This window comes from Eptesicus fuscus, chromosome 22 (genome assembly GCF_027574615.1).
Source record: "Eptesicus fuscus isolate TK198812 chromosome 22, DD_ASM_mEF_20220401, whole genome shotgun sequence".
Taxonomy (NCBI): Eukaryota; Metazoa; Chordata; class Mammalia; order Chiroptera; family Vespertilionidae; genus Eptesicus; species Eptesicus fuscus.
In genome coordinates, this window is record NC_072494.1 from 8,399,111 (window position 1) to 8,414,570 (window position 15,460).

Here is a 15,460-nt window from a genome sequence, read left to right on the forward strand (position 1 = left end):
AAAAAAATCTAGAGTCCCATTATGACTACGTTCAAGACACCGACTACATCTCCATGGACATGCCGAGCCGGAAATGGCATTTACGAGTCTGCAGTTCAGCAGGGGGATCTGAAGGTACTCATTTGAGAACCATCAGCGTACTCACTAATTTAAAGCAATGGGACTTGAGAATACCTAGAAGTGAGACGAGCATCGGGGATCCCACCTGGAGGTGAGCCAGCGGTCAGTGCCAGACAGAGGAAAAGACTGAGAGGCCCGGCCGTGAGGCAGGTGGGGAGGGAGGAGGGTTCGACTATGGTGTCTGCTCTGTCTGAGCAAATAATTTTAAGATGAACTCCAAATGCGGTATGTCCCTGTGTCCCTGCATTTCTTTGCACTTCCAGCCATCAGATGCAAGGGTCAATGTCAGAGCGGTAAGGTCTGTGCCATCTAACAGCAAAAGCAGCAGAAAGAAAGGGGCATAACTTACTCCAGTTCCTCCAATTACCTTGCATGAGGTAGAGCAGCAGCAGCCAAACAAAGATCTTTAAAGAGGTAACTTGGATCCACCAGCTGCTGAACAAGGGGAAGAACATCACTCGCACCAGCCCCTTCCGCGTCAGGGACGTCCACGGAATCTCCGGTTTGGCTTTGGCAAATGTTGAGCCTTTAAATGTGTAAGAAAACAAAACATCGAACATTTGCATACACTGTACACAGATGCCCACTTGTAACACTCTATTATAAACAGGTGAGAGCAAAAATGGGCACATAAAAAAATCAGCATGTAGCCTAACAAAAAGAATCCTCTTAGACGTAATAACTCACGCCTCAGATGTAATAACTCCTTGCTTCAGTCATGAGGACACAAGCTCAAAATGAGTCAGGCTCACCTGAATGTGATACAGTGCTGCATATTTGTCTTAATTATCAGTTCATCCCTCCCTCTTGACTCATGTGGAAAACCATGTAATTTGTGTAGCCACACAGAACTTAAGCAAAGTGGGGGGACCGATAATGCCTGAATGGCAAGGTAAGAAGATTACTTTGGGAAATTCAAGTACATTATCACATAGAGACGATAGCTAAAAGTAACCTTTAGTACCATATCTACACTAATAAAAGAGAAAGATGCAAATTGACCGTACCTTCACAACGCCCACCAGCCAATCAGGAGTGAGTATGCAAATTAACCCAAAGATGACGGGTTAACTTGCATACACAGGCGCCAAGTGGCCGGGGGCAGGGCGGGACACCTGTGTCGTCACCATGATGACGACGCAGGCGTTCCACACCACCCCAGCCGCTCAGGGCCTCTGGGCAGCATGGGAAGGTGGAAAGGTGGCTCCGGGCCAGAGCAAAGGCAGAAAGGCAGCTCCGGTCAGGAGCGAAGGCGGTGCTGGCAGCCAGGGGAAGGAAGGCCCATTCTTGCATGAATCTTCGTACATTGGGCCTCTAGTGAAATAATAATACACATGAGAAACCAACCCAACTTAGAACTCACCTCTGATTAAGTCAACGTCAATCAAGTCTGCCTTTATGTGACCCATCTTTTTTGGTTTGTTTTTGAAGCCCTAGGACAGAACAGAAACAGGAGTAAAGAAAAGAAGCCCTTTTAAGTGCAAAAGGCAAACTTATGTTTCTTTTTCTCTGTATCTGACTCCCTCTAACTGGAGATGCTTAGTCCTCACGCTCCTTAAAGGAACTGGTCCTTTCTAGACTTCTCACCTACGTTATAAAATGAAAATTAGCATTAACCAGCGATAAATACCAAACTATGAAACGCTCCCTTAGCAACAGAAACACATTCATTCATTCATTCAATCAACAAATATTCAAGGTGTGTCTTCCATATGCCAGACACTCTCCTGGAGCTGGGAAGACAGCAGTAAGGGTCATCATGGTTCCGTCTTCGAAGGCTGGACAGGATAGAAGGGAAGACATACACGAAAGCCAAATGTATGGGGATCCTCAGTAAATGCCCAACCCTCCTTCACCGTTTTTTTCTTTCCTAAGGGAATGGAAGTCATTAATAAACTTATCACCACTGTGCCCGGGAGCAATGAGAAAGTCACTATACACTTTTGCATGTGTTTGTGCTGAGGAGGAAGAAAAAGCGCACGCGGTGCTTTTGTTTCCTGGCCCCTGTGCTTTCTCCGGCACCTTCCGTAGTGGGTGTGATCGGAGGAAACTCGCACCAGGAACCGTCTAAGCACCCTGCACATACTCATGTAAACTCGCTTCACGCCTCTGGCCCTCACCACTGTCCTGGGAGGCAGGTACTTTGCTTCCGCTCCCTTTATAGATGAGGCAACCTAGACGCAGAGATTCTAAGCCCGTCACTCTCACTTCAGACCGCCAGGCCCCCTGCCTCTCCCGAGGGCACACAATGCCGGCCTGATCACCGCAGGGGGAGGTTTGGTTCGAGATCAGACAAGATGGCTCGCCTCTGAAAGGTTCAGTGAGTGACGCCTGGGAGCTGGGAGTGAATTTCCCAACTGGCCGCCGGCGCTGCCCGCAGCCCAGGAAAAGGCCCGGGGGAGAATCAGCACCGGCCCCTCCAGGCGGCACAGGAGGGTCTGCAGACTGCAGGGCCCGGGCTGCGTCAGCCCTCTCTCGCTGCCCCCGTTTAAGCAAACAATACGCATGGAGTCGCAGCTGCCACCCAGAGGAGCTGCCCTGCCCCCCTTACTCCCCAAACCTCTGGAAGGTTCCGACTGGCAACAACCTCTGGGCTGGGCCTAAACAACACTGTGTCCTAAAGGCACTGTCTGCAAGGACAACAGGAAGGGACCACAGGAAGGCAGGGAACACGGCGAGGGGGCTGAAGGGAAGTGCGGTGTGGAGTTAGCATCACTAACGAGCTGGGCAGCACCTGAGAAATGCCCACCGGGTCCCCTTCCCTTTCTCCTAAGCACCCCTTGCCTTTGCCTCCTGATTGGGACACGAGCTGGGTTTCTGCCGGAATCCGTGCTCCCCGACTAGCTATGCTTTTTTAAAATCTGAAATAAACGCTGTTGCCTTTCACCTTGGCCTTTTTTTTTTTTTTTTCCAAATATTTTTATTGATTTCAGAGAGGAAGGAAGGGAGAGGGAGGGAAAGATAGAAACATCAATGATGAGAGAGAATCACTGATCGGCTGCCTCCTGCATGCCCCTACTGGGGATCGAGCCCACAACCCCAGCATGTGCCCTTGACCGGAATCAAACCCGGGATCTTTCCGTCCACAGGCTGACGCTCTATCCATTGAGCAAAACCGGCTAGGGCTGGCCTTTCATTTTTAAGTTCATACCCCCAACACAACTGCAACATGGGACCGATGTAGTTCCTACCTTTAAGCAGAGGGACGAAAGCATGAGGGGGTGTGACTGCCCTAATGGACTCTATTTAACAGGGAATAAAAGATCAGTCAACCCTGCAATACATCTCGACCTCTTAGTGCCTGAAATTTCCATTGTATTGCCATTAAAAGAATCAAACTACTCTAGATAGTAGATAGCCAGGCACAGAAAAGGAAGTCACCGCTGTCTGAGGGCACATGATGAACAAGAGAGCCGCGGCAAGGCAGGCCAGCACTCCGGAACATGTTCTAACTCAGATTTAAAAGTCCAAGGACGATTTGCAAAGGGAACGATCTAGCCTGAGACCCGGAGGATGGATAGGAATTTGCCAAGATAGACATGGGTATGTGTGGCAAAAGGGGGAATCAAGAAAAGCGTAAGCAATAAGACATAGCATGACGCAAGCTAAAGGAATGTCAAGAAGTGAAGATTATCATCAAGCTAAGAATGTGAGTTTACTGGAAGGGATACTAGGAAGTCAGAGAACAGTTTTAAATACGAGAAAAACAGTCAGATTTGTGTGGAAACATTAACAGGATCACAACAAGCCAGCTTCAGTGAGGATGAGGGGCGAGGGGAAGCAGAGGCAGAGGAAACTGAAGTTGAAAAAGCTACTCCGGTCACCCAGAGCAGAGCCGCCAAGCTTTACCTGGAAAGGCCAGACGGGAGGTCAGGCCCGTGGGCTCCGCGGTCCCGGGGCAGCCACCCCACTCAGCGGCTGCTCGTCAGGGAGCACCCAGAGGCCGCTGTGCTCGGCGGAGGCGGCCAGACCAGGTCATCAGAGGCATGAACTGGGTCAAGTTTTATCTCAAAGGTATTAGAAGTAGAATCCAGAAGTTCTGGTCATTGAAAATGTGGATCGGTGTGAGGACGAAGCCACAACCTGAGCCCTCCAGCTCCTCGGTGAATAGGAGAGACGAGAGAAGGGACAGGGCCATTCGGCTCACAGTCCTCTCACCAAGCCTGAAGTCTGTGGGGAAGAAGTCTCCTCCCACCGGAAGGGCTGCAAGTCACATGACCACACAGGCATCTTCTTGCGGGACATTGGGATACCCACCTATCAACATGTATATCTACTTCTATAGCTACTAATCTATCTCAAACATATTCCACATATCTATCTTATTACTCAGGTAATTTCATTTAATATATTTTCCATTTTTAGAGTCTTATTAAAATAATACTTATATTACAAGGCTAATCAAACACACACACACCTCTTCCTAGCCTCACCCTTCCTTACCCTTGACTCCTACTTCCTGGTTATTTCTCCTTTTTTACTTCTAAGTAAGGGGTGCATAGTGCTTTCTTCAGTTTCAGATGCTATCCATTCCTTTCTTATTGTTGAATATGAGGAGATGGCTCCCTTAGCCTTTCTGTGCCTTGGTTCCTTCCCCTATGAAATGGGAACGATAATATATCTACCTCATAGGATTGATGTAAGGATCAATGAAGAGTGGGGGTGGGGGAGTGTTTGTATGCAGTATTTAGAATACCAGACACATACTACATACCAGACACATACTACATACCAGACACATACTACATACCAGACACATACTACATGCTAAGTGTTAGTGATGAATACACCACCAAACATGCACACACACACGCCCCACATGAACTATAGTTTTCCCCATACAGTTTTAGCACAATTTTAGTTCAATCAATGTTAGATGTTTTGAGTGTTAAGATTACATACTGTTCCCAGCTAAGCCAAGTAGTAAACAATGATTGTACGTCCTCTCTTAAAAAATTTTTGTCCTCGAATTGTGATTGCCTTCTTTTTTTCACTCACTTAATTCTATCCCTATATACTACTAATTCCTCTTAAAACTCCCTAAAGGTTACAAACCTCCTCCCAAAGGTCGAACACAGCAAGCCAGTTTCTTTCCCCCTGACGCGGTCCGCATCCCAGTCTCCCGCCCTCCTGCCCTGTGGGGGGCTGTTCCCCGGCCTGATGTGAACTGTCATCCGTGGACATCTCTTCATCTTCCCAGAACCCCCCTCCATCTCTGCGCTGGTTACCCTCTTTCCTGATGTTATGGATCCCTCTGTTTTGGCTTACTCGCTCATTACAATCCATGTCCTCCCCTGCTTTCTGAGAGAGGGGGCATGGGTGATACATTTTTTTGAGACTTTGAAAGTCTCACTATATCTTCCTGCAGTACCTTTACACCTGGTTAATAGCTGGGGGGAGGGGGAGGGAGGAGGCATAAAGTTTTAGGTTGGAAATCATTGTTTCAGAACTTTGAAGGCTCCATCGTCTTCTGGCTTCCAACTGAGCTAGATGATGCTACTGAGAGGCCCGATGGAATTCTGACTCGCAATTTCTGTATATGACTTGGCCATATTACCCACGGCAATATTCAGATACAATGCGATCCCCCACCGAAATCCCAGTGTCATTTTTTAAAGAAACAGAATGAGAAATCATCAGCTTTGTATGTAACCAACCACAAAAGACCCCGAAAAGCCAAAGCAATCCTGAGAAAAAAGAATGAAACTGGAAGTATCACACTACCTGACTTCCAATTATACCACAGAGCTACGATAATCAAAACAGCCTGGTGTTGGCCGAAAAACAGACGCACAGACCAATGAACAGAATTCAGAGCCCAGAAATAAAGCAACAGGTGTACAGGCAGATAATTTTCGACAAAGGAGCCAGAAACACACATGGAGAAAAGAAAGCCTCTTCAGCAAAGGGTGCTGGGAAAACTGGAAAGCAGCATGTGAGAGAACGAAACTAGGTCACAGCTTGTCGCCATGTACAAAATTAATTCAAAATGGGTCAAAACCTAAATATAAGATCTGAAACGATAAATTAAATAGAAGAAACATAGGTACTAAACTTATGGACCTTGGTCACAGATAACATTTTATGAATTTAAACCCAAAGACAAGGGAAGTGAAGTTCCTAAAAATATGAAACTTTCCAAACTGAACCATGAAGAAATGGAAAGCCTGACTAGACCCATCAACAGTAAATAAATGGAAACAGTAGTCAAAAACCTTCCAAAAAAAACCAAAGTACAAGACTAGATGGCTTCACTGATGACTTTAATGCCCATTTTTCCAAAAATCTGAAGAGGAGAGCAATACTTCCTAACTCATTTTACAAGGCCAATGTTACCCTGATACCAAAAATAAAATAAAAAATATCCAGGTCTATAAACATAATAATTGTATCCTTAAAAATAGTGTTCTAATGACTCTTACATCACTTGTTTGATCTCCCTCCTTTTTTCCTCTAGGTCTTAAATAGCTGATGATCTGCATTTACCCACTTACACGTAAGAGGAGGCACCAACATGCTGAACACAAGTTCCCTGAGCAGTGGGCGGGGCATGAACAGAGGGCCTCACAGTCCAGAGGCAGCCAACCATGTCACCTCCGGTCTCCCGCAGTCTTTTCTCTTTAGTCAGTTTCTAGAAAAGAAATCCCAGTCTTCTGTTTGGAGATTATAAAGCTGCCCACCACATGTTTACTTCCTCTCCATCATTAAAACAGTATCTCACCCCCCTCTCATTTGTGACTGGTGTTCCAGAATCCAGGACGTCTCTGGTGTGGCCTCTCCAGAGAGCACGCTCAGATCCAATCTTCTGTCAGAGAAAGATCATGGAGAAGAAGAAGAGAACCTGAGGATGGGCCTACTGCCCCTTATACAGATGCTCCAGCAACCCCATCTTCCTATTTCCAGTTCTTCCTCCTTCCTGCAGATAACCTGATGCATCTAATTACTGAGTCTTTCGAAAATTAAATACAAGGGTTTTAAACTGGAAGTTCATTGGGTTTTTTTTTAAATTTATCTTTATTGTTAAAAGTATTACAGATGTCCCCTCCCCTGCTTTTTTCCATTTGCTCTTTATTGTCACTCCCTACTATAAACACTTTATATTATACTTTCTTCACTTTCCAACTTTTCAAATTGTGTCACTAGCTCTCGTCGGCTGCCGTCTTCCCTCCCTCCCGTTTAGTCCATGGGGGCTGATCCCTTTTTCTTATCTGCTGTGATTTTAGAAGGCTCTCGAACAGATCAGATGGAGATTGACGCACACATTCCAACTGTCACCTTCAGTGAGGAGCCTCATCTGTCATGTACCCAGCACCCACTTAAGAAACAAAACACGACAAATACAGCTGACGTTCCTCTGTGCTTACGATTAGGCTTTTTAAATTTTCTAGGTAAAAATCATGTCATTTTCAAACACTGATTTTTGTTATTCTAATTTTAGAGAAAATTTAAAGAAAAATACTTTCTTATTTCTATTTATTTTTGATTAAATTTATTGAGGTGGCATTGGTTAAGAGGACCATATAGGTCTGAAGTGTACATTTCTGTGATACTTGATCTGTATATTGCATTAAAAAATATTTTAAAAATAAGAGCTAAGTGCCCTGGCTGGTGGCTCAGCTGGTTGGAGCATTGTCCTGTCCTGTTTACCAAAGAATTGTGGGTTCGATTCCCAGTCAGAGCTCATACCTAGGCTGCAGGTTCTATCCCTGGTCCAGGCACGTATGGGAGGTAACCAATCGGTATTTCTCTCTCACATGGATGTGTGTGTGTCTCTCTCACCATTTTTCTCTCTGTAGAGACACAGGCAATGGTGTGATGAAGGCTGTTGTGGGGGTGGGGGTGGGGGCGGGGACGGGGGCAGGGTAGAGGGCATCAATGGGGAACAAAAAAGGGGACATCTATAATACTTTCAACAATAAAGATAATTTTTTAAAAAGAGAGAGAGAGCCCTGCTGGTGTGGCTCAGTGGTTGAGCATCGACCTATAAACCAGGAGGTCACAGTTCAATTTCCTGTCAGGGCATGTGCCTGAGTTTCAGGCTCAATCCCCAGCAGGGGGCATGCAGGAGGCAACAAATCAATAATACTCTTATCATTGATGTTTCTCTCTCTCCCTTCCTCTCTGAAATCAATAAAAATATAATTTTAAAAAATTTTAAAAGAGAGAAAGATCAATGAAAGCACATCCTTGGGTGAGGATTTAAATAAATAAATTGATAAATTAATAAATTAATAAAGTAACTAATTAAAGACTAAAGTAATTAATTCATTAAAGATTAACTAGTTAGAATGTTTTGCCCATCTTAGCAAATATATCTCAAACAGCCTGTTAAATAGTAGTAATAGCAGCCATTCTTGTTTTATTCTTTTTTTGGGTGTGGGAACTAAGTTGAGCTTCATTACTGAAAATAATGTTAGACCTTAGACTTAATATACTCTCTCAATTAAGAAATTTTAGGAGACAATTTTCATTGGGAATATGTATGACTATCTAGTATACAACATTATGATTTCTCCTATTTTTTCTATTGATTATTAAAGAAAGTAGCTATATAAAATATCCATTTTTTTAGTTATACAGTTTTAGTAATGAAATAGGTAGATTTCTAGTAAGTTTATAGAGTTGTACAACCACCAACACATTCAAGTTTTGGAACATTTTCTTTCACAGTAATTTTTAGTCATTAGTATTTTTATTACTGTTTCTCTCCCAGTTTATTGTAAGCTCCATGAAAAGAAAAGTGCTGAGTGTTTTTTGCTCATTATTATTTACACAAAGTGCATATCCTACTGCCTGACATATGGTAGGCATGTACTCAACAAGTATTGTTAAATGAAGAATTCATAATGACTGTTTCAGTTTTATAGTTGGCATTTCTTTCCCTTCTTTACTTTGACTTATTCTTTTCTTTCTCTAGATTCTTCATATATGAACTTAAATCACTGTGCTCTTCTCGGTCAGTCCACTTTCTTTTATTAATATAGACATTTTGATGAATTGACCAACAAAATAAGACCCAAAGCAAGGAGGCATGGAACAGACTGACATACCTCAATGTGGGGGTGATGAGAGAGAAACAAAAAAACTTATATTTATTGCACAGTTCATGGACACATTCACTAAGGTGGTGAAGACCTGGGAAGGTGGGTAGAGACTCGGTGGAGGGTTTTAAGGGGGGAGGGGAGAAATGGGAGATATCTGTAATACTGTCAACTATTAAAATATATATATATTTTAGCAGCTGTATATACACTGAGTGGCCAGATTATTATGATCTCTGAACGCATGAATTCGTGCATGGGTGGGGTCCGGCCAGCCTGGCCAGGGGGAGGGGACATGGGCGGTTGGCTGGCCTGCCTGCTGGTCGAACTCCTGGTCGAGGGGACAATTTGCATATTAGCCTTTTATTATATAGGATATACACTGAGTGGCCAGATTATTATGCGTTCGGAGATCATAATAATCTGGCCACTCAGTGTGTGTGTGTGTGTGTGTGTGTGTGTGTGTGTATACACACACACACACACACATACATATACATATACACACACACACACACACACACACACACACACACACACAGATGTTAAAATAAACACACACTCATACACACATTTTGAGTGATATAATTTCATCAAGTATTACTTTGGAAAAATTCCATAGATTTTATTATATCTATATTGACTTCTATCCTTCAAAAGTACAGATAGGATGTAACCTTTCTCTACTCAAAAGCCATAAAAAATTTTCCATTTTCTACAGAATAATACCTGAAGTTCTCAGTAAAACAACTGAGTCAGAAAAACCGCCCAAGCAAAGGAGGAGAAAACTAGTTCTTGCTGTAGCTCCTGCTGGGGGACACACAGTACACAAGGGTACACCAAGAGTGTCTACCTCAAGTAACTGGGAGGCTGACCCATTGAACCAATAGGACTCCTAGTACACAAAGCTACCCTACCAATTCAGGGAAGCAGTGAAAATGAGGAGGCAAGGAAACAGATCACAAACCAAAGAAATGGAGGAGAACAAGCGACTGGACATAGAGTTCAAAACCACGGTTATAAGGTTTTTCAAGAATTTCATGGAAAAGGCCGATAAATTCAATGAGACCCTCGAGGATATGAAAAAGGACCAACTAGAAATTAAACATACACTGACTGAGATAAAAAATATTATACAGAGACCCAACAGCAAACTAGAGGATCGCAAGAATCAACTCAAAGATTTGGAATACAAAGAGGCCAAGGACACTCCTCCAGAGAAGCATGAAGAGAAGAGAATTCAGAAAGTTGAAGATAGTGTAAGAAGCCTCTGGGACAACTTCAAGCGAACCAACATCAGAATTATGGGGGTACCAGAAGAAGAGAGAGAGCAAGATGCTGAAAACCTATTTGAAGAAATAATGAACGAAAACTTCCCCCACCTGATGAAAGAAATAGACTTACAAGTCCAGGAAGCGCACAGAACCCCAAACAAAAGGAATCCAAAGAGGACCACACCAAGACACATCATAATTAAAATGCCAAGGGCAAAAGACAAAGAGAGAATCTTACAAGCAGCAAGAGAAAAACAGTTAGTTACCTACAAGGGAGCTCCCATAGGATTATCAGCTAATTTCTCAACAGAAACCATGCAGGCCAGACGGGAGTGGCAAGAAATATTCAAAGTGATGAATAGCAGGAACCTACAACCAAGACTACTCTACCCAGCAAAGTTATCATTCAGAATTGAAGGTCAGATAAAGAGCTTCACAGATAAGAAAAAGCTAAAGGAGTTCATCACCACCAAACCAGCATTATATGAAATGCTGAAAGGTATTCTTTAAAAAGAGGAAAAAGAAGAAGAAAGATAAAAATTATGAACAACAAATACATATCTATCAACAAGTGAATCTAAAACTCAAGTGAATTAAAAATCTGAGGAACAGAATAAACTGGTGAACTTAATAGAATCAGAGGCATAGAATGGGAGTGGATTGATAATTCTCAGGGGGAAAGGGGTGTCTGTGTGGGGAGTATGGGAAGAGACTGGACAAAAATCATACACCTATGGATAAGGACAACGGGGGGGAGGTAAGGGTAGAGGGGGGGTGGGAACTGGGTGGTGGGGAGATATGGGGGGGGGGGGGAAAGGAGAAACAATTGTAATCTGAACAATAAAGTTTCATTAAAAAATATAAAAAAACAACAACAACAAAAAAAACAACTGAGTCAGCTCTAAACTGGTTTAAATCCTATCACCTCATCTACATTCCTTATACTCTAATCAGATTGGACTTCTGGCTCTTCCCTTCAGCAAGTACTGGACTTCCGTTTGTAAATACCTTCTCTTTGGGCTCAGCACCCAGCAGAATGCCTTACACATAGTAGCTCAATAAATGTTTGTGGAGGAGTTCAAACCACTTTTCATGATTCAAGTTAAGATTTTTAAAATTTATATCTTTTATAATTTTGAATTATATTTTATTACATAATTTTTAATTTCATTGTACTATAATCTGATATTATTCTTTTTTTTTTTATTTCCTTTTTTATTTGTTTTCAAAATACTTGTATTTATTTTCAAAATATTTATATTTGTGTAATCTATTTGTTGTTGTTATTAAGCCTCACAGGAGGATTTTTTCCATTGATTTTTTAGAGTAGAAGGGAGGAAAACAGAGGTGAGGAGAGAGAGAGGGAGAGGGAAACATCGATGTGAGAGAGGCACATGGATTGGTTGCCTCCTGCACGTGCCCCAACCCCAGGTGGGGACTGAACCTGCAACCCAGGTACATGCCCTAGACTGGGAATCTAACCACTGAGCTAACTTGCCAGGGCTGTGTGTAATCTATTTTTAAACTGCATTAAACACTACTTTGTATCCCATATTTTGGTCAATTTTAAACTTTTAAAAAGGCTTTTCTCCCACCACCATTAGACTGTAGAATTCATGAAGGCAAGAACCATGTCTGTCATATGGAGTGTATCCTTAACACCTAGGACATGTTGGTACATGTTTAGAGTTGTCTTTAATTTTACTATTTCCATTGCTACGAAATTAAAAGGCATACATTAAGGAGTTCTTTAGGTAGATTACCTCATGAGAGAACAATGAATAAAAAAATACATAACAGATGGGGTTCAACTAAATGCAACAGACACACCGAGTCCTCCTTCTGAATGAGGATGTGTGAAGAGGGAGCTACAAATACAACCCCTGCCCTGGAGGCCTCCGGAGCCGCGCAGGTTAACCAGGCACTCTGATCGCAGCACTAAAAGGAAGGTGTGGACAAAGGTAGACGCTGAGGAAACGTTTAAATCGGGCAGGGAAAGGAGCGAGGTAAGGAAATTCTACCGGAGCAAGTAAAATCCTTTAACGGATCGAGAAACCGAACGCCAGACAAAGCACAGCGCATGCTCAAGACGCAGCCAGAGACCACAGAGGAGATCAAACTCCCAGTTCTGTGCTCTCTCCGTTACACCCCGCAGACCAGCCATACTTCTCAGCTGCTCACCAAAGACAAACAGGAGAGGACTGAGAAGTGGCCAAATAAAATTTGGGAATTTAGTCATCCTAACCCCATCTCCCTTTAATGTAAAAAACCGAGGACTGGACAACCGTGTGGAGTTAGCCACGCACCATGCGGTTCAAACAGCTTTCGGGTTGATGGGTCTACAACTAGGAGGCACCCTCAAGTCCTGATCAAATGTTCATCACCCGAGAGTCCATGTCCCCGTCCGACCACTGCGACGCCGGTGAATAGAACAAACTATTAAATGGTGTTACACCCACAGACACGGGCTTTTTTAGAGATGTCAGTAGAGGGTCTGTAGCAAGTCTTTAAAAAGGTCCAAAACCATGAAGCCGGCAGCCCTTACCCGGCACTTCCCCAGGAAGTGAGCACAGGCTGCAGAGTTAAGTGTTGAGGTGAACAGAGAGGCATCTTCAGGGCAGGCCTGGCGTTGAGGCTTTTCCACATCTCGAGACCGCCCAGTTCCAGGTGGCACCGCGCCACCTCTCCATGCCCGATTTGTACCACCCTCCCAGCCCCCGGCCCCCCGGCCCCCACAACCCTGACTTTGGCACAGTAGGGTATGTCATGCCCCCTCCCCTATTATAAATTAATAAGCTGCCACTCTAGCCAAAACTGGTTTGGCTCGGTGGATAGAGTGTCGGCCTGCGGACTGAAGGGTCCCAGGTTCGATTCCGGTCAAGGGCATGTGCCTTGGTTGCGGGCACATCCCCAGTGGGGGGTGTGCAGGAGGCAGCTGATCGATGTTTCTCTCTCATTGATGTTTCTAGCTCTCTATCCCTCTCCCTTTCTCTCTGGAAAAAATCAATAAAATATATTTTAAAAAATAAATTAATAAGCTGCCACTCTGAATCCCACATCAGTTTTGGTTGCTTAGTAGCATGAAATAACCCCAAGAATCTGCTCAGTTCTAACAGCACGGTAGAAAAGTTTCCTCAAGACCAGTAATTGAAAAGGTGATTCCGGCCACAGATGGATCTTATTTGGCTTAGAGGGGAAGAAAAAGAGAAAGAGGAGGGGGAGGGAAGGGAAAAAGAGGGCAAGGGAGGGGCATAGTTCTAGAACAGTGGTCGGCAAACTCCTTAGTCAACAGAGCCAAATATCAATAGGACAACGATTGAAATTTCTTTTGAGAGCCAAATTTTCTAAACTTAAACTTCTTCTAACGCCACTTCTTCAAAATAGACTCGCCCAGGCCGTGGTATTTTGTGGAAGAGCCACACTCAAGGGGCCAAAGAGCCGCATGTGGCTCGCGAGCCGCAGTTTGCCGACCACGGTTCTAGAACGTCCAGATATTTCATATAAAAAATACACATTCCCAGCTTCTCTCGAAAACGCTGAAGATCTGTCGATAGTGGGCCTATATTGGCACAAAGCAAAGCGGGGCCGAGTGAAAAAGCCATAGCCCCATTGAATATGGGACATTTGTTTTCTAATTCACCATAGACCAACCACTTCTTTCCATTCCCCTCCCCCCCGCCCCCCAATACTGAGGCCAAAAACCAACTGTCCTTTCCCGTTCTGCTTGCAGTGTTGCTTGCCGTACAAACTTCAAAGAAGAAAGAGTGCCATACTTGACGGACCGGTGCCGATTTTAAAAGTGAGTACAATCCACTCTTCACATTAACACAGTAAAACAGAGCTAGAATCCAGGAGATCACTTTACCTTAATCTGAGTCTGTTCGATGGACTTTTCCCATATCTGCTGGTCATATGCTCCAATCTGAAACAAGGGAGCAGGCTCTTTAAATGATGCAAACCTCACCAAGTCATCAACTATTAAATACCAATATGATATGCGGGAAATGCCTGTGCTGCTCCGAGTTTTAATACATTAAGTATGTGTGATATCTGGAAACTGGTCCCATGTCTTAAGGAAAACTAGAGAGGAATAAAAGGTAAGGGACAGACAGCTCAGTAAGATAGTTGGCAGTACATCAGGGAGGTGAGGGCATGCGTGGGGGGGAGGGTAATGGGGGGATAGGGACACATATGGAATACCTTAATCAATAAAGAAAAAAATAAGTAGTAGTTGGCAGTAACCACGCTTGCCGGTTTGGGTCAGTGATTAGAGCATGGGCTGAAGGGTCTCCGGTTCATTTCCAATCAAGGGCACCTACCTCAGCTGCAGGAGGCGCATGCGCAGGCAACCAGTTTATCTCTGGCTCGCGTGCGCTCTCTCTCTCTCTTTCTCTTTCTCTTTCATTGGTGTTTCTTTCTCTGTCTCCCCACTCCCTTCCATTCTCTCTCTTAAAAAAAAAAAAAATTAATGGAGCCTGTCTGGTGTGGCTCAGTGGTTGAGAGTCGACCTGAACCAGGAGGTCACAGTTGGACCCCGGGTTGGGGCACAAGCCTGGGTTGCCGGCTGGATGCCCAGGAGGGGGCGTGCAGGAGGCAGCCGATATCTGATTCTCTCTCTCCCTCTCTCTCTCTCCCTCTCCTATCCTCTCCTTGAAATCAATAAACACATTCTTTTTAATCAATGGGGGAAAATATCCTCAGGCGAGGATTAATTTAAAAATATATATTGCTGATGGCGTGCAGATAGAAGTTTCATGTCTAAAAGGGAGCCGTTTGATGAGAAGCCACGTTTCGAAGTATTTCTGGGGCGGGATGGAGGGAGTGACTTGGAAACGGTATGGGAGGCCTGGAGCTAACAACCCTGTCCCGTTCCCCCAGGTCTGCGGGGGGGTAACGTGCGGGTCTGGGCGGGAGCTCCGTGCAGGGTGCGCGGTGCCAGGGGAACGCGGGCATTACCTTCTTCTGGTACCACGATATGGCATCTCTCCCACCGGAGGCCATCTGTCTCTCCGGCCCGAGGACGGG

The 15,460-nt window shown here is 44.3% G+C and overlaps 1 protein-coding gene across 1 annotated transcript in view; it reads right to left on the reverse strand.

Moving 5' to 3' along the window:
- Nucleotides 1-15,460, reverse strand: part of PHTF1 (putative homeodomain transcription factor 1) — a 32,655-nt gene extending 17,195 nt beyond the window's left edge. Inside the window, exons 1-4 of the mRNA XM_054711976.1 lie at nt 15,392-15,460; nt 14,301-14,357; nt 1,484-1,553; nt 488-646 (exon numbers count right to left, since the gene is read on the reverse strand). Coding sequence (XP_054567951.1) covers nt 488-646; nt 1,484-1,553; nt 14,301-14,357; nt 15,392-15,436 — 331 coding nt within the window. The 5' untranslated portion in view covers nt 15,437-15,460. The remainder of the gene's footprint in view (nt 1-487; nt 647-1,483; nt 1,554-14,300; nt 14,358-15,391) is intronic.